Here is a 25,470-nt window from a genome sequence, read left to right as displayed (position 1 = left end):
TTTTATTCCAGTGTTTGATCCTGATTTTTTTTCTCTTCCTGTACAACGTTTCAAAAGTCTCATGACTCATCCTGCACTCAGGGACGATTACTAGTTTTTCGACCAATTAAAAATATTTGTCGAAGCTAACGATCCAACTAAATCCATCCCAACGTTCTAAAATTAAACTTAAATAAAAAATAATATACATGTGGCCCTTTTTCTGACTGGATCTTATAACGCCTTTTCCTTCTGTTGCAGAGAGACACAAAGAGTGTTCCCTCTTTATCGAGGCCAATTTAAATTGCAGGAAAAAACCAAGCAGCCGCCTGCAGGGTTGAAAAATGAAGCCAATGCTGCAGTTCATCGAGTGTCCACTTGAGCTGGCCCCAGGAACACTGGAAGTCACCAACAACCAAAAAAGATGAAACTAGCTATTCACAGCCTGGTACAAAAACAAAACAGATCTGATTAGTTAATGTCATCATGGGCACACACTGTACGGGGGGGATGTCATTTTGATTTTGAAAACGATACGTGTTATCCATAATTAGGCGCATAGCTGACATGATTGACAGGTGGGCTCGATGTAACCGTTCGACAAGAGTCTTAAAACCCGCCTCAGCTCCAGCTCTCAGCCTGTCGTTGTGTTGACTGAAAGTTAGACTGAGACAGAATTTCCAACATGGTGGCTGCTGCCAATGATCCTCTGGAGCCCCCTGCAGGAACAGATGGGTGACGTCACTCAGGCTTGGTCCAGTAATATTTACAGTCTATGGCTGTAATCCAGAGGTTATGGTTTAAAAAAAAAAAAAAAAAAAACTCAAGACAGCAAATCTCCCTTAGGGACTTCCAATGAGAGACCGAGGCTGAAATGCCTGTTTATCTACAGCAGGAGAAAAAATAAGGACTTCTGCTAATCACCACAGAAAGCTCTGTCAAGAAGTCGTCGACTAAATAGAAAACAAGCCGAAGAACTTGTCGCTGCTTATTGAAGTGAATTCACTGACTCAGGTCGGAGAAAATAAAGCTCCATGTGAAAGCATGTTAGATATGATACACGGATTGCACTAACAGAACGACCACGTGCTCATACTCTCTCTCACTGCAGTAAATATTTGAAAAGCCAGGGTGCAATAGTAATCTATCATTATCATTTCCAGGAGAAGCAGTATTAATATCTCAGCACTCACGGTCCGCTCGCTCTTACTTCTCCTCTAAAATTAAATTAGGAGGCCGCTGAAGTGCGAGACAGAGAGCGCAGGCAGGATGAGCGATGGTGGTGGTGGTGGTGGTGGTGGGGGGGGGGGGGGGGGTTGGTGGGTGTCTTTGCTATCGCACGCAAAAAAAAAAATCTGTAGCCTCACCCCTCCGGTGGCTGTTGAAATATGATGAGCTGAAGTGGGAAATGGGAGTATAAGGGAGGGGGAAAATGAACGAGTCGCTTGTGAGTGGAGACGAAACAGAAGCTGCATCCTGAGCTGATGTGGCAGCCACTTTCCAACCACAACAGCGCCATTGGAAAAGCATTAGAGGTGACATGGCTGTATTTACAGTAGGGCCGGCTGCACTTATCAGAAGGCAAAGTATTCATGAAAGATCTATGAATAATGCATGCACTTAAAAGATGACAAAAATCCAAATTATTATTAAGTGACACTCTCCCTCCAGCCAGGCAGAATGATTGAGTCCAACATATTAACTGATTTTCCCTGAAACACCCCTCCAACAAAAAAAAACAACTTCTCCAGTTATGCAGTCAGTGCGGGGGGCAGATTTATTTGAGAGAATAATACATTTGGTCCTGAGAAACCCGTCAGGAAGTATTCAGTATAATCCCTCGACGTGTCAGGAGCCAGGAGCAGCCTTCAGAAGAAGTATTGCTCGACTAAATACCTATCCACAGTTATCTTATTCTGTGAAGTTTCCATGGCAGGCCCTGTCAGAACGTCTCGGTCTCGCCACGGATACGAGGCTTTGTGATTTGTGACAGGCTATCAGAGAGACCGAGAGAAAGACAAGGGAAATAAAATGAAATACATATCCCTGTGTGCTGACCCCCTTTTCTATCTATCCATCCAGCTATCCACTGAAATCTGCCTCCATATCCATCATCGGATTTGCATGTGACATCCGTTCTGTAACTGTAAAAGCCGTCCTTTGATATCAAACTTGAAGATAGAAATAGAAGGCGAGAAAAAAAGCAGATCTGAAAATGAGAATATCAGACCTGATTGTTTTTTTTGTTTTATAGTATCCTTTTTGTCTTCTTCTTCTGTGATGAGCTAAACAGTTTTTAACTTTAGAAAATAAAATATGGAAACCCTGAAAAAAGCGTGGCTGGTTTGGTTTTAACATGAATAAATGATTGTTCAGAAAGTCCACCAGAGCCATGTGGTTTCTTCAAACTACAACACTCTTTATGACATTCAACACAAAGCAATGTTGAACATTTCAGATTTAGATTTGGAAAATCGGTGTGGCCCCAAAGTCCTTGCAAGAGGATCAGATCTCTCTTCACCACAGCTTTCAAACCACAGAGAAATCATGCAACACAATCTCCAGATGTATCTGCTGAAGAAGAGCAGAGCTGGAAACACGTCCCTACTCGGGTGAAATACAGCAGTGTGAGACGTCTTCTTCTTGGTTTTCTGTGACTTTTTACATTCCTGTTCTCCTTGGTCTGGATCTTCAGAAACATCCAAAAAAAATCTTTCTGAGGTTTGTTGGGAGGGATAAATCTGCCCGATTATCTTGTCGTGTTTACCCCACTCGCAGTCAGTGATTTAAGTCTATATGTGTATCTACAGCATCTGAATCATCCCCCTTTTTACTCATAACAATGGCTAGTGCTTAGTTTCATTTTTAAAGACACCTAGATCCAAAAACGAAACACCTTAACAAACCAAAAATGTTTAAATGGTTTCTCTTTTCAGCAGGCAAACAATAAAATCGTGTATTGTTACTCATGTCTGGAGTGAGGAGGAAAATAGACTAACTCAAAGAGTCAATTATTTCCTCTGACAAAATCCCACTGAAAGGAAGAATGTGCAACATTTTTACACATAAAAACAGCAGAAATCCAGTATATCCTGTGTAAATGTGTCTCTGAGTCATGACTGTCTACAATGAGTGAGTAGCGTTAGTCTGGCTGGCTGTGTCTTTAGATCACGGTCATTCTGTGTCAATTTATCTGCAATATGAAGCTACGAGCTAACTAAAGCGTGCTAACATTAGCCTGCTAACACATCAATGCAGGCCTCAGTCAAATACAGCTCGAGCCGGGGACACATTTCCACCACTTGCGCTAAATTCCTTTGTGCTAACACGAGGGGAGGGGGGTTGGAGGTGTGCCGCTGCAGGAGAGCGGAGGTGTGGCCAAACAGCAGTTTGTTTTGGTTTCATGCTGGAGCTCAAGTGCGACATCTACTGGATCAAAAAGTCGCAAATTCTGAGAAATTTTAAAAGTGATTTTGTATCGCTTGTATCAGTATTTCTAGTTAATTATCACTTATGTATTTTACTTTCACTTAGTTGTTTTGGTTTATGTTTTTGGCCTTCATTGCTGGACAGCTGGAGAGAGACAGGAAACATTGGGAGGAGAGAGTGAGGGATGACATGCAGCAAAGGACGGAGGTCAGACTCGAACCCACGGCCGCTAAAATAATTATAGCCTTTGTACATAGGGCACACAACATATCTGCTTGGCGCCCTATCATCCTTTTTATATTGATAAATGAAAGCAGCTGCACTCCAAAATCAACTTTTTAAAATAAAAGGCATAAACACATAAAAAGTTACTGCGACACACTGGACTTCAGCCGAAATCACCAAATTGGTTTTAATTCTCATTATCGAGGTATGACTGCAGGTTTATGACACTGAGTGTGGCTGCATTTGTGGGGAAAAGTGTTTGTGAAGAGATCAATGCTCCATCAACATGACCGGGAAGCTAATGTCATGCATCTTAATGTTTCATTTATTTATTTAGTATATTTTATTTTAAATCTATTTTAATTTTCTACAGTAGACTCTGTGACTTTTACAGATCAACTTTTTTTTTTTTATCAATAGTTCGATTGGAACCTGCACCCTTAATGCATTTTTGCCCTTTTACCCATGTACCATGCATTTGCACTTTAGATGTTTTATGAAGTTATGTGACTCTCCCTGCAACCAAATGTACCTAGAGGGACGAACCTGAACCTGATTTGAATTTGAATAGTTAATAATACATGCAAATAGGCTTTAATGATCAGTCATTGCTCTCTGAAACTCACACATCTGTCTATACCTACCATCTTTAAACCTGTTGAAGGCTTTTCGAGTTAAATTAAGTCAATAAAACAGCCGCTCCTCCAGCGACTGGCTGTAACGACGTTTCCTCTGTACGGCAGTAAACTAACTTTAGCCTCCTTTTATGAGCCTCTGGGTTTAGCCCGTCCCTGGAAAGGCTCACTTTCTTTGTGTGTTCTGCAGAAAACCTCTTTTATCCTGCTGTTGTTGAGGGAGAATCACGTTTATCCAGATTATTTATTTTGATTTCGTCTCGACACAGCAGTCTTCATGAAAAAAAAAAGCAACAGGACTGTGTGTACCTCTGAAACTATGGTATATTCATACTAAGAGGAAATTAACGATTTTATTCAAGGACGGAAAGAAATGTCCACAGGGCAACAAATAAATCTTATTAAATAAAAAAATAATTACTTTTCAATACATATGAACTGAATAACAAAAAGCAAAACGAGCAAACTGCTGGAGGGCCACTGGCTCCACAGATACAAAGAAACGGAACGAGATGATAATGGGCTCGTCCAAGGTTAAAATAACTCCGTTAACTGAACATTTCTTCATGATTTATGAAGACAGACTCCTTAGAGGCATCTTTAAAACACACAAGAAGTTGTGGATCTCTGACTCTTTGTCTTAAATGTCTTCTTTTGGGGGGCGCTGGTAGCCTATTTCGGCTAGTGAGCACGCCCGATGTACAGCGGCTTAATGGTCAGTTCCACCAGATGCATGTTCGGTCCGTCTCCGCTCCTTTACGGCAGAGGAGCTACCAGTATTCAATGTGTGTGCTTTCACACACATTGGCTCGCTACGCTGTGTCTCAGCTCTGGCAGTCTGGAGACTTCTGCAGCAGATACGCAAGACTTCTATTTTTGATGGATGCCGGAGCATGGTGCACAAATTTACCACAGAGCCGGTAAAGACACCGAAACAACATTTAAACATCTGGTTAATTTTCAGAATTAATACTCCTTTTTGCCAGTTCAGACCAATGACCTTTTGTGTTTGTTGAGGTGAGGTTTTATACAGTTTTATACCATATACATCTTATTAGCTTGCACTGTTGTGTAATTACTGCAGGAACTCCTTGGTCTCAGGACTCCAGCTGTCCGGCAGTGTTGCGCTCCGAGAACGTAGCCTGTAGGTGTTGACGGACGAGGTAACACTGAACCAAACCGGAGTGGAGCTGACACGCGATGCACAGGAAGTTCTGGAAGTTCTGGGTTAGACCTTGAGAGTGGGCGGCCCGGGTTGGATCAGACCTGTGGCTCCTCTCCTGCATATCGTTCCACTCTCTCTCTCTGCCCAACTTCTGACTATATCCACTGTCCTATCTCTACAATAAAGGCATAAAAAGCCCCCCAAAAATGTCCTCTATAGGCAAAATTGGCTTTTTAATGTCATGCTGAAGTACAGAAAAATCTTTAGTTTTACTGGTAAAATTTTGTGTTCCAGTGTGATCAGGAGAAATACTTTGGGTTGTGATGATTTATTATGCAAAGCAAGTTATTTTTCATGGAATGACAAACAGCTTCAGATGCTAATGTGAACAGTCAGTGAGCATGGTGCCTTACAGCTCTGTGTTCCTCTTGTTTGGCTATGCTTGTTGAGCTGCTTTTTTTACTTTTTGCCCTTTTGAAGTGACATTTTCGCTAATTTGTGATTAAAGGGAACTTGACCCTCACCCATTTATTGCCTCCCCAGGTTCCCATCAAGCACAGCCGCTGAGAGCTCCACCACAATCACTCTGTAATTGACTGTTTCAACAGGGGTTTAATTTGATATAATGGACGCAACTTGAACCTTTTAGCACCAAATTACTAAAGCAATGCACCCTGTGGTGATGGTCTTTACATGTTCCAGACTAAATTACCATAGAAAGGCTTCTGTTTCTAACAAAGGCGGATTTAATATGTTTGGTTTTTCTGTGTTCAGACTTTTCTGTCACTTTTTATTTTCCACAGCTCATGCTTATTATCTTAACACATCTTAAAGGTCACATATTCTCCTCCTTTTCAAACAGCCCACCAAAACATGTGTGTGAAGTTTCTTGTTCTAAATCCACTCTGATCCTGTATTTGATCATGTCTATGAACCCCTCTATTTCAGCCCTGCTCAGAACAGACTGTTTCTGTGTCTGTACCTTTAAATATGTAAATGAGCTGTGTCTGATCACGCCCCCTCTCTGGAAGGGCTTGAGTGGCTCGGTCTCTCACACCATGCCCAATTCTTAACCAGGAAAAGGCAGACTCAGAGGGCCTAACAAACACCTAGCTGTGGGAGTGTCACCCACCTGGCGTTTATCAATAACCTGTGCTGTGTCCTATAGAGAAGCATAGTTACGTCTCTTTGACTTCACAAACTGCACTGAGGCATGACAGCTAGTTCTGTTCCTTCTCCTGTTAGATAAACAGGTCGACCTGATGTCCTGTCAAGTTTAGAATTAATGCAACCAGCACAAACAAAATATTGAATCAGCGTAACAACTGGTAGTTTAAGTGTCAGACTATCAAATCAATACAGACACTGTTATGTCCTTTGTGAAGGACATTTAATATTGTTTGAGTTAAGTTTTGTTTTCACACTGCCCCCTCCTGGTTGTTTTAGTGAACTGAGCAGTATGAGCATGTGAAGTGTTTATTACCACCAGTGGTAAAAGTTTAAGTGCAGACAGCAGTTGCTTCATCTCCAGTATTGGTTAACTAATTCAGCAGCCACTATCAGACAAGGTTTTTCATTTAGGTAAAAAAAACCTTCAAGTTGCTCTTTAAATTGGGCTAGCGTTGAAACTTACTGTAGCATCTTCAGATTGATTTCTGGGCTTGTTGCCTTTATTTGATCGGGCAGTGGATAGAGTAAGGAATCTAAAAGAGAGAGCCTCTGTACATGGGGGCAGAACCTAACCGCTAGGCCATCTGCGCCCTTACTGCAGCATCTTTAAGCACAAGATAAGCGATCCTAATCAGAAAATGACAGTCTGCCTGTTAATCAGGATATTTAAACAAAGTACCCAGGCTGTTGTGCTGAGCTGCTAACCTTGATGTGTCATATTAATTACAACGTGATCAATTATTGATCGCAGACAGTGTTGTTTTTCTCCACTGAGAGCGCGAGGGGCTTTATGCCACAGAGACCCATGGGCACGGTCTCCTGCAGATTAAATAAACAATCAGCTCTTGACAAATAGTATATATTATTAATTACCTTGAGAGAGGACCCACTGATTGAGTTTGACGTGGTACAGCACCGAGCGGAGACTCCAGTGCTGGACCAGCGGGTATCCAGACACCTCGCTGTAGTTCACCATGCCTGGAAGAAAAAAAAAACACACACAGAAAAACACTTTATGAAGGCAGTCTGGGGCTCAGTATTCTTTATCACCATAGAAAAAAAAAAGTTTTATGAATGTTTATTTCCCGTGTTTAGTGGGGGAGGTTGGAGTGTTCACTTTTTGATCAAAGTGCGGCCCTATACATCTCATTCTTGTTTACTTTACCTGGAGAATCGGGAAGCGCATTTGATAAATATTAATATCACATTAGACGACAGGAGAGAGAAGCAAAGCTAAATCTCCGGAGTGGGATCAAAGTGCAGCCCACCTTCTCCAGAAATAAACAGACGAGATGGGAAACATTAACCTAAAAGCACGAAAATTGTGATAGAAGAGGAGGCGGGCTTCACATTCCTGGTTTGATGCATCACACTTTAATGGCTTATGGGAAATGGACTGCGCTAAAACGGCATCTTTCTCGTCTTCCTCTAAAGGCTCTCCATGATGGTATATGCCAGCATTCAGGCTTTCACACACTCGAATGCAGCTAATTAGACGATCATTCATACACGTTTACACACCGGAGGCTATGCACCTTGGGGTTCAGTTATTCGCCTAAGGACACTTTGACGTGTTGACTTCAGGAGTTTTGGATGAACCGGTTCTTCTCGTTGAACATTGACCCGCTTTACCTTGGAGCCACAGCTGCCCACAGGGCTTTTTAGATAGTAGAATATTTATATGAACTAAATTCACATCAATGACAATGAGATACCAAACACAATTTCTGTTTGTTGCTTCATATTCAGCTTTAACTTTGTAATTGACTGCTCTCTGCCATTCCTGCTTTTTTTTGTTTTGTTAATTTTACCTAGAATCAATGTTTGCATATCCTCAATGATTTCTCAAGATTTAAAGTCAGGGTTGGTATTTTTTCTTTCAGATCCACTTTTTAAGATTCCGGTTGAAATTGTCTTTCGGTCCTGACAGAAATGAATAACTCATGTTCTCTGAAAAAGGAACAAAGAAAATCCATCATCTGTAGCAGTTGTAAGCCTGTAAAAACTTTGACCAATGTCTGCCACGAGGTACCAATCTGATGAACCAATCACACCTCGCCTGTCTCCCTGCTCGCTCTCTACACATTGCGTGAACAAGCTCACACTCAAAGCGCATCACAGATGATGGAGTTCATACTGTGAGTTTGTCGTTGGCCGTTGTGAGTAGTAAAATAGTCATGAGCTGAGGTCCACTTCTGGAGCATGTAAGTGAGGGGGCGTGGCTTTTGAGGGAGCACAGAGGGGAGGGGGTGGGTGCAGACGCAGCACTGAGGCAATGCTACTTTTAAAATCATGCTAGTTTTCAAAAATCACCAACCTTGCCTTCATAAAGGTTGAATAAATAGCAAGTCTTTCCGCATTGTGTTGAAAATGATGATTCACAGGATGTACAAAACCGAGTGAAGAAATACTCTACTAATGGAAACAGAGAAGTGTCTGAATCAGAGAAGTCTCGACACCTCAACACTGTTTCCTCGATGACTTGAAGGCTAATCCATCCTTTTGTTAGCCTTATTGTTTTATCATAACAAATAATTTCCCACAATAATCTTGACTACTGTTTAGCACACTGAAGAAAAGAACATGACAGATCAAATAAAGACGAAAGCTGTGAGACTTCAATGTGAGGCTGCAGTAGATCACAAAAAAGAAAACATGATATGCAGAGCATTCATTTTGCATCAGCTGTAAAATGATCTGCATGCTTTGACAATGAAATCAGCAGTATCTAGACCAGGGGTGGGCAACTGGCGGCCCGGGGGCCACATGCAGCCCCCATCAACCGTCAATGTGGCCCTCAGGTAAATTTTTACATATCAATTAATTTGAAACATGAAGAAAAACATGACAAATTCTGCCATGAAATCATGAAAACCAGAAATATGTCCATAATAATATTTGATCACTGGTATATGTTGAGTTAAATTTGAGACATAATTGACTGTAATCATTTTTGTATTCCACAATTTGGCCCTCTGGCGGTGAGAATTAAATGAATGTGGCCCTTGCTCTGACCAAAGTTGCCCATCCCTGATCTAGAGAGAGAGGCACTTTATTGTCATTGTATAAAAGAACACAACAAAACTTTGTTGGCAGCAGTCCTGTACAGCAGCGTTACAAAATCTGCTCACATACATAAAAATATAGAAATATATGTGTGGTTATGTACATGCAACAAAATATGGTGGTGCAAGATTGAGAGTGGGAAAGAGAAAAAGTAGCTATGATATGGGAGGCATACATTAAAATTGTCGCTATTAGAATATTGTTATGTTGATTATTTCTTGTTTTGTATAAACATGTGTGCACCTAAAGACTGTTTGAATCAGAAAAAAGTAGCAAACAATCCTGATGCTAAAAATGTCATTATTAAAGGTGGAGTATGCCTGATGGGCATGTAACCATGGTTCTCACACTAATGTGTCCCTAGCCTGTCTATAAACAACCCAATTATGAGAAAAGTCCATCCTCTCCGTCTTCTGCCTGCTCCACTTTTCAGAAAATGTGTGCTCAAACAGGCCGTTTGGAGATTTTTCCTTTGTGACATCACAAAGGGCAGTAACCCCTCCCCCAGCCCCCCCTCCTCCCAGAAGCGTTTTAAGCTGCTTTAACAACGTGTACCTTTAAGGCCTAGAGAATTATCTATACTGCTGGAATCAATACAGACTGCTGCTGAATATCTATTCATCTATAACACAAATATCCTCCATGAAAAAAATCTGTCTTAAAAAAAAACTGCACTCAAAAAAAATGTAAATGACCTGATCTTATCCATGGCAACAAATAGAAAGTGGCAGATAGACAGCAACATATGGAGGGAGGAGATCATCCATCATGCACCACAGAGACCTTCTGTTGTACGATCAGGCGGCCTAAAGGGACCAATCAATGTTTTTCTAACAGATCAATTCAAGATAAATGGAGAGGAGATTGAGAGAGAGTGTATAAAAAAATCTCCTTTCCTTCTCCTTTGGTTTGAACTTTAAAGATGAAATAATGACATCATTACAAACTGTTTCAACAAAAAGTTAACAAAGAAAGAAAACCATGAGAGGAAATATCTTCATTTTGATCCATTAAGTGGCAGAACCCCGCCATGCTGCAGAAGAGTGCAGGATCAGGCCTTTTACATTAGCATCTCTTATATCAGGCCATAGGCAGAACTACACAATATAAATCATCCTGTCTCCCATAGCAACTGACATCCCTGTCATGCTGCAGCGGTGGGACTCCGGCCATACATCACTATGACTGCCCCCGTCGTGTTCACGAGCACATCCAGAAGGTTCCTGGATAACGTTCGTGACTGAGACGCGTTTCCTGCAACCACAGACACGGAAGAGGGGAATGGACCGAGGGAGGTGGAAGAGACCAGCAGTGTGTGTGTGTGTGTGTGTGTCTAAGAGAGGCGTTGCTGGGCTTTAAGAGAAAGATAAATTGAGACGTGAAAGGAAGGGGGGAAGACAGAAGAAGTGTAAGTACTGTATGAAGCAGGGAGAGGTAAATGATGAAGGCAGGATGGAGAATGAAGCAGCATCATCACCCCAAGTGACAGGTGGAGGATTGTGTGCGTGTTAAAGATAAAAAGCTGGTTAGTGATGAGAACATGTGATACATACCATGTTTCCTCACATTCCTGAAGATAATAAGGTTCCTTCAAATGGATGTTTTTTGAGAAGATGTAGAAACTGTATAACCAAAGATGAAGGAACACATACAAAAATAAATCACTGTTTTAACATGGAGGCAGGCGGTTCTATGATTTGAAAAATGCTGCTGTGATTTATTTAGACAAAGTTTAGACTAATGTTTTTATGTGATGGCAGTTACTGGAATTAAATCAACAAACATGGGGGGAGAATGGTGTGCAGCAACTTCCCCTTACTCAGCATTAAAATAGATAGCACTACAGATGCTAGTTTAACTCTATTCTGTGCACTTTAACTAAAAATGGGAATTTGTATTATTGTATACTGAACAGATGTTCAGAATCAGATGAAAAATAAGATATCTAGCTCGGGTTATTCAAGACATGAGCTACGTTCTGTACAAGAGCACAGAGAGTTAAAGACAATAAGGAATATACACAAATCTCAGTATTAACAGTGGGATATTACAGGAGTGTTGCACAGTTTGTTTCAGTATTTCACGTTGCCTTAATGGACTGATTATCGACCGGTTAAGAATCATCTCTAAGTGACTCTGGTGAAGAGAGCGGCCAGCGTGAAAACACTTCCAGGTAAGACTTCCTGTTCTGTGTTGAGTTAACATCTGAAACATAAAGCAACATTTACTGGTCCTTAACACCCCAAAGTAGAACCCCCTCTGAAGAGTCTCTCTCTCTAGGAAATTAGAAGTTATTCAGCGGCTTCACTCGGGAAATCTAAACGCTGATTGGCTTTTGTGACAAAGTTGAAATGTTTCGTTCATTATGGATTGTCAGCTGCAAAGTCATCCAGACATCTGTTGATAGAGATCAATAAATATTACCTCTGATTGGAGCTGGTGTCATTAGCCCCGAGAATGTTTCATGTTGTTTTTTTCTGTCCACACGGACTGCTTCCAAGCCTGCTGGTTAGTAATACAGCTTGGACTACAAATGTAGTTCAAACTGAAACTAGAGCACTTCCCATGCTGACAATCCAGCTGCAACCTCTGCTCTTTAAAAATGAAGCCAATGCAGAGGTGCAAAATCCTGCAGTTCATCGAGTGTCCACTTGAGGCTCCAGGAGCTGTGGCTCATTTGATTTGGTCGTCTCTCAACCGGAAGGTTGGGGGTTCGACACCCAGATCCAGCAGCGACATGTCTGATGTGTCCTCGGGCGCTTAACCAAAGTTCGCTGCTCGCGCTGCTTCATCGGCGGCTTATGCATGTGTATGAATGAATGATTAGTTCTCATGGTCACTTTACATATCAGACTCTACCATCAGTGTGTGAGTGTGTAAGTGTGTCCTGCAGTATACAAGTACTTTGAGTAGTCAGAAGACTAGAAAAGCAGACCATTTATCACCCACCACACTCGACCTGACACAGAGAGATGTCAGAGTGGGGCTGCTACACACAGCAGTTGGGGGTTCGGTACCATGCTCAAGTAGTACTCGATAAGTGACCTGGCACCTTTCCAGCCACCAGATCAACTTCCATACTTTGATCCACAATGGAACTTGAACTGGCGATCCTCCGGTTCTCAACCCAAATCCCTACAGCTTGACTTTGACAGCAATGGCCACATCGGAGGGAGTAGAAGGGTTTAATAATTGACGCAGTGTTTGCTGTCTTTCTGATGCCATGATGATGTTTTTTTTTCCATTTAGTATCATGTGATTTTTTTCATACCCCCGAATGAGACATTCAGGCCGAATTACCAACCCTGCCTTTAAGCCTGAGAAGCAAACAGCACCCCTTTAATATGGCAGGACAGCTATGACAAAGCTTGGAGAGAGAGTTTGTCCCGGTCGAAAAACATAAATACTTTCTAAAGAAATTAACACTAAAACTGATTGACAAATGGGACATTGTATCATCTATTTAGCATAAACACAGAGACACAAATGAGACATGACATATGACGAGTGTGAGCGTGTGAACAAGGCCACTAACAGTTCCTCTACGAGGGAGCTGAGAAAAAGCAATATTTGGCAGCACCCTGACACCACCTATGAACTTGATGAATAAGCCTCTAAATGTGATGTTCCTGCATTGTCCTCACCTTCAGCTACATCCATTTATCCCCTCTTATGGGAAATGGCTCCACCGGTACCATAGATATATTCCCGGGCACCGAGAGAGCGAGAGCACACCGCTATATAACCTCCCCCATCCCCGACCCGAGCACCAGCTCCCCCCCCCCTGTCCCTGCCTCCCTTAGTGAGAATGAATAACAAGCCCAAAACATATACAGGAGCGCAGCGTATTCTTCTTCTCGCTGAAAGGCCTTGTCTCCCTTTTAGCCCTGGGGTGCTCTGCTCTCATTGTCTGACAGAATGATTAATTTGACTGAACTTCACTTTGCAAACATCCCAAGTTCACTCTCTCTCTCTCTCCCTCTCTCTCTCTCTCTCTGTGTGTGCAGTGTGTGTCGGAGCTTTTGAAATAAAGCAACTCACTCGCAATGTAGCCGATACCTTTTGTTAAAATACAATGTGAGTAATTGTTCTTCATCCAACCAAAAAATCATATAAATGAAATGAAATAAACCTAACCCTAACCCTGAATTTATTACTTAATGTATTTTTATGGCACCAAATCCCAGACAGAAACATGGGAATGTTTTTCAGAATGTTTTTTAAACTTTCTCGACTTACAACAAGCCCAAATATTTGTTTTCCTTTTTGCTTAAACGATGTATGTTGGGTCTTTTTGTGCTTCCATTTAGAGACAGGACAGTGGACAGACAGAGAGGGTGATTACATGTGGGAAAGGAACAAGAGGTTGGAACAATGGCCGTCTACTTGGAGGACCTTAAGCACTTCAAACAGCCACTCTTTAGACTGGTATGTATTTATGTGTCTCTGTCCACTAATGTACAGTATATGTTGTTGTTTTGTCATTACTTGTATTGGTTTTGCTTGTCATTGTGGTTTTATGTAGCTTTGTTTACCTGTTAACCACCAACCTGCCAATGGACTACAGATGGAAATGAGCCTGTGGCTATAATATGGCATATTCATTTTAATTAAGTAAATAAAATAAATAAATAAATAAATACTTGGAGGACCACAACCTCTGTACATGAAGCGCAAGCAATTACCACTAGGCCCCCAGAGCCCTGAGCTCAAAAACTTTTTTTTAAAAAAAACCCACCATATTTTAGTTGCCTTTTAAAGATAAAGATAAACTTTATTGATGCCCCATGGGGGGAATTTGTATTTTTGATAGATTACAATAAAATCCAATGTATAAGACATATATTCAACATCTATTATATATATATATGTATATATATTTTTTTTTGGGGGGGGGGGGGGGGGGGGGGGGTGGGTATGCACAGTTACAGTTTTTTCTGCAAAAGAAGAAAAAAACTCTCGACTTCTCCAGACAGGCGGCACAATCAATAAATAGTGAGCACATATCAGATACTAAAAAAAGTGGCAGTATTCAGTAACTTTTATTTGCAGTAGGTTTTTTTCTCCCCTGTCAACAAAAGCTGTGTGCCTGCTGTCATTAGGACTTATGCTATGTGCAGGATGCATTATAGGGTTAATGTATCTTTATTCAGCTATATAACATCTATAACTGTGATATTGTTTCAGTTAAAGATAGAGTCAGCAAAGCCACTCAGTCATCACTTCTGGGCCTCCACACGTGTGGTGGTGACTGAGTCTGCAGAGAGCCTTGTCCTCTGGTTGGATACAGTGGATACAATATAGGAATTGGACGCCATTCAAGCTGGCGAATAAGCTGGACGTGGACAAAGCGACAAAGAAGAGAAAACATAATCACAGTGAGGGTAAACAACGAGCGGATAAAGCTCGTTCCAACACAAGGGTGAACCTTTTGTTGGCTTTTTCCAAACCTTGGCCACACTTGGAGTACAACAACCTCTGTACATGGGGGCGCGCACATTAACCACTAGGCTCCCGACACCCTGGGATTTTAACAAAATGTTGACACCACTTTATTTATTTCCGATGATATTTCTCTTTATCCTCCAAATCTATCATCTTTAATGCAAAACTTGTTTCTGATTTCCCAAACTTTAAACTGATGCCAGTGGTGTTTTATTGCCCTGCTGTCTTATTGATTTTACAACATTTAGTCTTGATGCATAAAAAAGTTATTTTATTGATGTACTGCTTTCTCCTCACAATGATAATAACGAGGACAGGCCTTTGAAAATCAACGCTGTGCACAGTTTTCTGTGCACTAATTTAGAGAGACAGACGATGCTTTTAACAAGAAATGGGGAGTTAAGCATTTCTTTTGAACAGCTGTACAATCTGAGGATGGGATACACTGCTGTACTAACGCAAATTTGATGCATGGTGGGGATGCCATATCACTATGAAAACCTTTGAAGGACACATAACTGCATGTTATTCATAAAGGCTGTACATGAAGAGTATTGTCATAGATAAGGCCAGGGCACCGCAGAAGCTTTATTTCTTAAACTGACGAGGGTGAAACCAGGTTACATAGCAGTTTCATGAATCAAAGTAAAATGTAATCAATATTGCAGCTCCGTGAGAGGCTGTGTGAAGCAGTCTGTTGGGATGTACACTCTCCAGTCCTCCTATGAATCCCCCAATGAGGACCAGAGTTCAATTCCCAACGAGTTTCTGGCTCTGTGATCCGTCTTAGTTAGGCTGTCAGCTCTTTCATTGTAGAAATAGAAAGATAATAATGATACAAAAAAAACTGGTTAAGCTGCAAGAAGATAGGGTTTTTTTTTTATCTCTTTCATGTTTATAAGCACCAGAGTTTTCTAATTTTCAGCAGCTTGTCACACAGAATGACTTTGCTGTGTTTTTCTTTCTGGGTTACTAAGGTCTAAGTCTTCTTCCCAAGAAGTCAAAATCCACACACACACACACTAGGGAAATGGACTTACCCAAAATAAAACGACAGTCAATCCTTTCATGAGCTCTCCTCATTGTTACTCTCTGAGGGTCAAATGCAAAGACGGGCATAAGCTACAACACTAACAGCATGTTGGACAAGCAGAAGACCTCCCCCGGTTAACTCTTGTCTGTTACCTGCCACTGTAGCCTGGAGGTTGAGCAATTGGCGTTGCCTTTTGTGTGCACTACAACCGATTGTGTGTAGTTAAACCACTAATTACAGTATTGGAAAAATCCACATCATGTTAGAATGTAATACTGGTGTTGGCATTGACACCGGCCATACCCTCCATCCATCATGCATCTATGCATCTTTAAATAATGACTTAGAAATGTGCACCATTCAGCATCGGTTATCAGGACATTTTGAGATATAACTGCTGTCAATGTGAGCTATAGATACTTCTGAACTGGTAATTCCCTAATCATGAATACACCTAGTCTAATTCCACAACAAGTCACTGCATACAGCATTTCAATACGGCAAAAAAAAAAAAAAGTAGGCCTTGAAGTTCACAACAAAAACTAATTTCCTCTTTCCAAATTGGAAAGGTTACTTTGTGCTCTCACAAAAGCCACACCCCCTCACTTACATGCACAAGTGCCATTGGTCCAGAAGTAGACCTCAGCTCATGCTTTGAGTGTGGGCTATTGCATGCATGGGTTAGAGAACGAGCAGGGAGGCGTGTGATTGGTTCATCAGATTGGTACCTCATGGCAGACATTGGTCAAAGTTTTTACAGACTTACAAACTGATACAGATGATGGATTTTCTTCATTCCTTTTTCAGAGAACATGAGTTATTCATTTCTGTCAGGACCTAAAGACAATTTCAACCAGAATCTTAAAAAAGTGTATCTGGAGAAAATGACCAACCCTGCCTTTATTATTCCATTTCTTTCTGTGTTCCAGAGAGTGTACAGTCCTACCACACTTGTCGGGTGGTTAGCTCGCCATCTTGATCATGAGGAAATGATTATAGAAACCTGATCGCTGAATGCCGAATCATTTAACCGTTTTTTTCATCTTGGACAAACCTTGATTTTTTTTTGTCCAGCGTGAGTTGGAGGAGAAAGAGGAAGTGACCTCGGGAACCAGATGTTTATGATTATTGGGCTGAGCTCTGATTGGATGATAGATTTTAGCGGAGTTCAGGTGATATTATGGAATGTTATAAGAAAAACTAATGAATAAATAACAAATAGAATTAAAAACAATTCATCAGAATTTGCGGAGGTTCACATAGGTCACTCCTCATGCTCAGAAAAAAAACTAGATGGCTTAATCTAGATCAAATTAATTAACCTGGGTTACACTATCAATCTGTAAGACCCTCCCAGCCAGCATAAACCCCTAACTCAGAAAAAAGAAGAAGGTGGTGCTAAATAATAACCTGTGCAGCTCTCAGTCTACATGACCTGCTGCTGGGGTTTTTACCACTACATGATTAAATATGGCAGGGAGCGTGCTAACAGTGATGAGTTTGGTTGTCTGTGGTGAGTCGGGTCCCAGACAATAGCACGGTCATAGAGAGACAGGCAGAGCCCTGATGAATTTTTGATGAAGCAGAGAACTCTGTGTTACGGAAGCTGCTGAAAAACAAGTGAATAGAAACACCCTGCACAATTTAAATAGTAGAGTTTGCTTGATTTGATCCAATAAAGAGTGAAAACACTCCACACTTTTTTTGTGATTTCCGTTGAGAAAAAGGAGAAGAAAAAAACAAAAAAACGTCCTCAATCTGTGTTGCAGTGCCAACGAGACTGCTCGGGGAATGTAAATTGAGTTCTCTTGTTAACAATTGTGACTGTGTCCCATTGGGAAGCAGGGCAGAACATATCAGTCGAAGGCAGAGCTCGCTGATGCTCGACAGTGAAGGCGGAGAACTGATGGAAACCTGCAGCCTGTCTAAACACCCCGACAGTCCCTGTGTTACTTTGCCTCGCGGCTGGAAGCGGGGTTGTTTTTTTAGTCGCTTCTCTAAGGAAGATTCATAGGAATGAGCTCAGGTAGGAAAGTAATCTTATGGCTCATAGAACCCTATTAACTAGCCTGGCCTGTGCTCCATTTCACTCTCGGATAAGTCTGGGAATGAATGATTTAGTAGGGAAGGAGGGGGGGGGGGAGAGAGAGAGAGAGAGGAAGAAGTGAAGAAGGTGAGGGGGGGACAGTAGGACGTATCAAGCATTCTCTAATATCTAATGGGAAACTATGTGTAATACAGCACAGCCCTGACTTCTTCCCCAGACATTCTGATAAGGCGAAACATAATGCTCGAATAATAAAATGCTGGCCCTTTAAAAACGATGTGCAGACACCGTGGGCATGGTTAGGTTACAGCCTAGGCCAAATGCTTTCCATAATTCAAGGCAGAGCAAGATTACTTTGAAGAATTATCTTAATACAGGGCCTTCAAAAAGTCGTGCTCATCTCCTTTCAGGCAGGTGCTCTCCACGCAATGCTTACACTAATCCCAACATTTCTGTCTCTATGGACTGCACTCAACCAGAAAATGTCCTTGGTGGCCTCTGAAGTCACATTTAGACCATGTCCAAAGCTTCCATCTCTGTTGCTGTGAACTACTCTTAGTGGAGAAAAAAAGAAGAGGTTTATGCTATGTCCTGCAAATCCTTTTATTCCCCTCGGCAGTGTAGTAGCTGTTCCTCTCCCTGACTTATTTTCTCTTTGCTCTAGTCCTCTCAAATAGTGTTTTTTATGATGATGGAAATCTGCTCCCTTGCCTCTGATGATATCAGCTGTGCCCCGAGGATTTGAATTCATGCTAGCAACTTGACCTGAAGAAGGGCAATACTGTGTGGGTAGGTTTCACACTTTGACATATATTGGACAAATGTACGGTACATTTTGTACAGACATTCATGGTCGTCAAAGGATTTAAACTCTGATGTCTGTAAGAACCTCATCTCTATTTACAAATTCTACTTTTCTATGAAAACAGGAGTCTGGATTTTAAGCATGGAAAGTGTTCTGGTTTCTGTTTGAAGTACATTTGTATTCAGGGCTGTATTGACCAATTACATATCAGCAAGATGTGTACGCAGGAAAAACAGGCAGAATGTTATCTGCGCTGATTCCCAGATGCTTCTCTCCTGCTCCCATCTCGGCTACATTGATGTATAATTGGTCTTAATAAACAGATATCTGCATAAAGGTGAAGCTACCAATCTGTTGAAGATTAAAAATGTTGCACTTGGGGCACCCGTAGCCTGGTGGTTAATGCATGCGTATGGAGGCTATCGTCCCCCAAGCGTGCGGCCTGGGTTTGAATCCAAGCTGTGGCTCCTTCCCAGCATGTAATTTCCCACTCCCTCTCACCCAAGTTTCTGACTCTATCCACTGTCCATTCTCGAAATAAAGTCATAAAAAGTACAAAAATAAAACCTTTTTTTTCTTTTTTTTTTTTTACACTTGATCCATAAATCTGCCCGACCCTTTGCCATGAAGACGACGAGTATTTAGATTGTCTGACTACTTGAAAAGCATCAGAAAAGATTGATTCAAGTAGTTTACTCCTCCTCCTGAGGACAGACCTAACGGATCTCGACTTTTAACTTTTTACAAATCTGCATCATGATGTTGTATTTTGGCAAACTTTTTTTCCGCAGAACTAAGCCAGAGTGAAGTGTCTTTGACCTTTACCCCCATACTCCGTGCCCACCGGAGTCTGTCAGCGCTGCGCACTACATGGCTGTTTACTGCCAATCTAGTTAATGTTTGTTTCCACAGCGGTCGCCACGGCCCCTTCTTCTCCTTCTTCTTCTTCTTCTTCTTCTTCTTCTTCTCGAGAGAGAGGACCAGCAGCGCCGCAACGCTCTGCTCTGTTTCAAATACACTGCGAGTCTATTTTCAATGGAGTATGCTGCAGGCACGCGTCAAGCTTAACAGAATATAACAACCCGGAACATGAAATCAGACAAGGAAACGCACAGAGCATCTGGTCAATTTCAAAATAAAACACAATATACTGTACGGACTCCTGATAGTGTTTTCCATCCCTTTATCAACATTGTGTCAAAACAGGCACCGAATGAAGAACACATGATCCTCAGAAAGACATGTTTTCTTTCTTTATTCCTGTGTGATCTTGTAGTTCTCCTGTGATGTGTGTACAGCTGCTCATGGCTATGTTCACATTCCAGAAACTGATCCAGTGGGGCAGGGCGATGTGGAAATTGGGGGTCAGTCTACTGTTGAACTAGGACTGGTTGAACCAGTCTTGCCTGGACGTTGTCCAGCGCTTAGCCGCCGCTGGCTCCCTTCACCAGAACTACTGACAAACGTGCATCCCCCAGAGGCGTACATGGTATTTCAGACAATGATAGATGGTGAGTTAGATAGATTCAGAGATTGGTGATAACTTGGTGCTTCCTCTAGTGCCACTAGAAATTCAACATTTCTAACTTATCAATATTTTATCTGTGAGGGGAGAAAAGAGTCACTCATGCTGAATCCTGGACTTTTAGTTTTACATTCATAGATTATGATTTCAGCATCTGCTTTTCGGCATGAAGACCTCTACTCAGACAAACAGTTCAGCATCGACTAAATGATAGACGAGGGTGAAACATTCGTTCCATTGCAGGAGGTCTCAGCTGTTTTAGCAGTCCTGTCTGTTGTCTTTACAGGATTTTTTTAAGTTTCGGATTAAAATAACCAGAGAAACCAAGCCAAGGTATGAAGAGAGAGAACCTTTACGGTAAGTTGAGTCCTTATTAATGCAGCACTTGTCATTTTGAAATTGCAATTTAAACAGGTATATTATGTAGGTATAAATGTAAGAAATTGTATCCATGGCTATAGGAAGGTGTGGCGTTTTCTTCCTTTCTGCTGAATATAGCCAACATCTAACAAACTCAAGCTAATTATCAATAAGTCTGAACATGTGGTAATTAGGCTGGCAGATGCAGCTTGTGACAACTCAAGGTGACACGCTTTTTCAATCCCTCTGCGCTGAAGGGAGACTGAAGGGACCTTTGTTGACAGAAATTCAAAATAAGATGCCAAAAAAAGTCCAGCACGTACCTCTGTGCTCGCACGGACACAAGGCCATATGCTTAGACTTTAATTATGAGGGACTTGGGGAGAGAGGGACCCTGGGCCCAACTATGAATCACTGCCACTCTGCCTGCCTCAAAAGCCCTGTTATTCTGGATTTAAACACTGCCCACAAAGACCCCCCCCCCCACATCCATACCATCTACACATAACATGGTTAAATAGACAGCTGACACCACAGTTTGCTTTCATTTACAATTTCTATAGAGCCTCATTAAAGGGATAGTTTGGTATTTTTTGTAGTGGGGTTGTATGAACTACTTGTCAATGAGTTAAAACAGCATCGTGGTAAATTAACACCAAAGCCGTAAAGCAAGGAACTACGTATCCCAGCACCCTTTGGACAGCGAAGCAGCCATTGCAATACACAATGAATTGGGGTGCAGTGGGTGATGGTGGCCAGCTGAACTTGTGTTCATGACGGGACATGTCTCAGCAGTTAATTCTGGTATTTTGGTCGCACATGAATATAGGACACACATTTAAAGGTTATACTTTTTGATGCTGAACTATAATTTACATAAGACCTGAAATTCCTGTCAACAAACTTTTCTGCATTTGGGCTTTTTTATTTCTGTAAAGTTGTGTGGGATGAAAGACAATCTGTTTTGAAAGAGTTGGCTGTAGCTCAATTGGTAGAGTCAGCCGTCTCTCAACCAGAGGGTCTGGGGTTTGATCCCCAGCTCCTGCAGCCAAATGTCTGATGTGTTCTTGGGCAAGACTCTTAACCCCAAGTTGCTCCCACTGCTTTGTATGAATGTGTATGAATAGCAGCCTCTACCATCAGTGTGTGAATGTGTAGGTGTGACCTGCGGTGTAAAAGTGCTTCGAGAAGTCAAAAGACTAGAAAACAACTATACCATGAACAAGCTGAAAGGACATTGATCGACACAATAACCACATTAGCAGCTACTGATTCTGGTTTTCAGGAAAATTGATGCAACAAAAACAGAATGATGAGCACACGGCGTACTGTCAGCAGGTTTCACATGCTCTGACAAACAGAAAAAGAAGAAAAAAAAAACAGCCTGAAGAAACCGTGAGGGACTTCAGAAAAAAGATCATATAAATATATTAACTATGTATGCATGACCCAGGAGAGCTCGGGCCTCTCGATGAGCTCCAGGCTGAGAATCAAAGCTCCAGTGTTCCTCGTGTGTACAGTACCCTCTCCATTAATATTTTGTGCAGCATCCCTTTGCCAAGAAAACAGCTTTCAGCCGTCTCCCCGACAACATGTGAAGAGGTTGGTGAACATGTGGCATGAGATGCGAGACAGTTCCCCCTGTACAGAATATCTACAGATCTATATGGACTCAGAGGGGTCTCTTGTGAAGCTCATACCATATATATGTTCTACAGGGTTCAGGTCTGAGGATCGTGGGCACAGTTCAATCTTTAATCAGAGTCCATGATACCATGTATCTTCAAAAGATGGAGCGGGCCTTTGAGAGAAAAAGCACCGCACAACATCACAGATCCACCACCATACACCACTGGAATATACTTGATTTCCTGTTTGTCAATCTTTCTTTCCACGCCATTCCACCTTTGATGATTGTTCCAAAAACGCTTATTTTGGTCTCATCTGACAGTTTGTTCTTGACAGAGCCACTAACATTTCATCAACTATAGTCTGTTGTGGTAATGTACGTGGTATCTCTTACCATGCATGGGACCTACTCCCTAAAAACTAGTGTCGCAACCGAGCTCTGCGTAAGTTCAAGCAGGAAGACTGATAACTTTCTCACGCATTTATTCATTTTCTTCATTCAACTTAGCCACTCCCTGTCTACCACTTCCACCATCTCCCCCACTCTTCATCACATCCCGCATTCTTCTATCAACACCACCACCGCCAGGGTCTAGACTCCATAGGGGGGTATCCTATGCTGCTGTCGGCCTCATTACCCCTCTGAGTACACAAAGTCGTCATGATGGAGTCTAATCCCCAAAGACTCACATTTATTTCCTAAATTATTAAAGATTTATTTTGGAGCGTTTTGTGCCTTTATTAGAGAGATAGGACAGTGGATAGAGTCGGAAATCAGGGAGAGAGAGAGAGAGAGAGAGAGAGAGTGGGGAATGAAATGCGGGAAAGGAGCCACAGGTCAGATTTGAACCTGGGCCGCCCGCTCGGGGGACCACAGCCTCCATACATGGGGCACACACTAACCACTGCGCCACCAGCGCCCCTCATTTCCTAAATTGTTAAATAAATAATTGTTCATTCTTAATTAGGTGTCTCCTGATTGAAATGATCTTGGATCAGTTTGGATCTCCCCACACAGTACAGATCACATGTGATCCATTAGGGATCAAGAAGTTCCACTATTAACTGCATAACAAAGGCTGGTGGTGCATTATTTTTGGTGCTCCCCAGATTGAACAGAAATCAAGTGACAACTGTGGTGAGCGAGCTTTATGTGTTATCATGCCTTTGTTAGAGAGGCAGGATCCTGTGGATCAAATTGAAAATCTGGGAGAGAGAGAATGGAGAATGACATGTGGAAAAAGGAGCCCCGGATTCGAACCGAGGCTGCCCACTTTGAGGACTGTAGCATCTGTACGGAGCAAAGTAAGTAACCACCAGTTACAGTAATTTCTTATATTCTGTGGAATTCATCAAGTTAATGATTAAACAAGTTCACTTTTAAGAAAATGTTTCAAAATATGTATTGAATAATTTTGAGTGAAAGAGAAGAGGAAACTTTGTCCACACTCATGTTCAGGTGGGTGACAATAATTCATGAGGGCACCGTGGTGTGGTCTGAGGGGCCGTAAAGACAAAAACTGTCGTGAGTGATGGGCTCCGGACGCCCTCCAGCCACCTCTAAAGACAAACAACTCATACCCCCGTAGCCTTTGATAAAGAGGCCGGCTCCACACCGGTTCACACATTATTTATCCACCCAGCAACGTCCTACTGAACCACTCAAGGCCACGGCCGCCTGAATCTTATGTCAAATATTCACAGAGCAAAGTCTGCAGTTTCATGATTCATCAGGTCTAATACAAGCCTCCTGCTCACACCGACTGAAAGGACAGCGTCACCAGCGCCCTCCCTCCGGTAACACACCGTCACCCCCAGCTGTATTAATTATCCTGTCCAATGTTGTCGGCTAATTAACTGACGTTTAACACAGGAAATGGCTGGAGCAATTCCACGCGATTAATCAGTGTCGAGGAATAAATTAACACTCTTCCGTCGTGTTGAGGGTCTGCGGTTCAAATTGGATTTTAATTGTGCGTTAGATGTTATATTCGAGGTACGCTTGAAAAACAGAAACCGCTGTAGGAAGAGTAAATACTATAAAAGGTAAGCTATTTTTTAAAAACAATACTTGTGAATGAAAAAGTCTCCTGACTGCAGATAAGAGCAACAAGTCAGACATGTTGAAATGAATGATGGGGAAATGCAATTAAGTCGTCAAGGGCATTTTGTAAATGAGAAATCAGCATGTGTTTAAATATAGAAATGTTGGAACATTCTGTGTATACGTTGGGATGTTGTTAAGAGTATGATTTAAAAGATATGATTAACCTGTTGACTTTGAACCTTGCTTATGGAGAGCTGTTCCACCAGGTGTTTTCATTCAGCCTTGTGTTGCCACTGTCCCATCTTTTTTTTTTAAACATGTCGCTGCCACCAAAATTGGCAGAAAGTGTTGCCAAAAAAACCTGATATTACTCAGTTTAAAGAGGACACATTATCCCCCTTTTAAAATCCAAAGTCAGATGACAATGCAACTTCTGCTGTGATGCGCATTTTTGCAGTTTGACTTCATATCTAGTCCAGTTTGGGTACGATTGAGGGGTATAGAGTGAATCGACTTCCAGCCACATCATCAGGTTGTGTTTGCCTGACTTTGAGGAATTGGATTGAGTACTGGTTTTAGTCAGACAAACTCAATAAATCATCTCTTTCTGACTGCATTCAACATACTAAGAGAGACTGAACTTACTTCACTTTCCAAGTTTGAGTAAAACAAAAAAAGCCCTGAGGGGATTGTCTAGTTTTGAGCTTTGTTTTCCAACTCAGCATCTTACATCCAGAAGTGCATCACATCTATTCAAGCATCAGTTTAGCACTTTACTCGGAAATGACACATGTAGATTCTTAAAGTGGTTACACTTTAACACAAATGTAATTTCCTTTTTTATTCACAAATGACAAACTGTTTCTCAGGAAAATAGATACCTTAATTGGTGAGGGTCATGGAAACACTC

At 41.7% G+C, this 25,470-nt stretch overlaps 1 protein-coding gene across 1 annotated transcript in view; it reads right to left on the bottom strand.

The window, feature by feature from the left end:
- The window catches only part of astn1 (astrotactin 1), a 412,066-nt gene that overhangs the window by 188,126 nt on the left and 198,470 nt on the right, over window positions 1–25,470 (bottom strand). Inside the window, exon 16 of the mRNA XM_061043889.1 lies at window positions 7,477–7,581. Within this exon, the coding sequence (XP_060899872.1) occupies window positions 7,477–7,581 (105 nt within the window). The remainder of the gene's footprint in view (window positions 1–7,476; window positions 7,582–25,470) is intronic.

The sequence above is a fragment of the Labrus mixtus genome, chromosome 8 (assembly GCF_963584025.1).
Source record: "Labrus mixtus chromosome 8, fLabMix1.1, whole genome shotgun sequence".
Taxonomy (NCBI): Eukaryota; Metazoa; Chordata; class Actinopteri; order Labriformes; family Labridae; genus Labrus; species Labrus mixtus.
The sequence above is the reverse complement of the archived record's forward strand: the minus strand, read 5'-3'. Positions and strand labels throughout refer to the sequence as shown.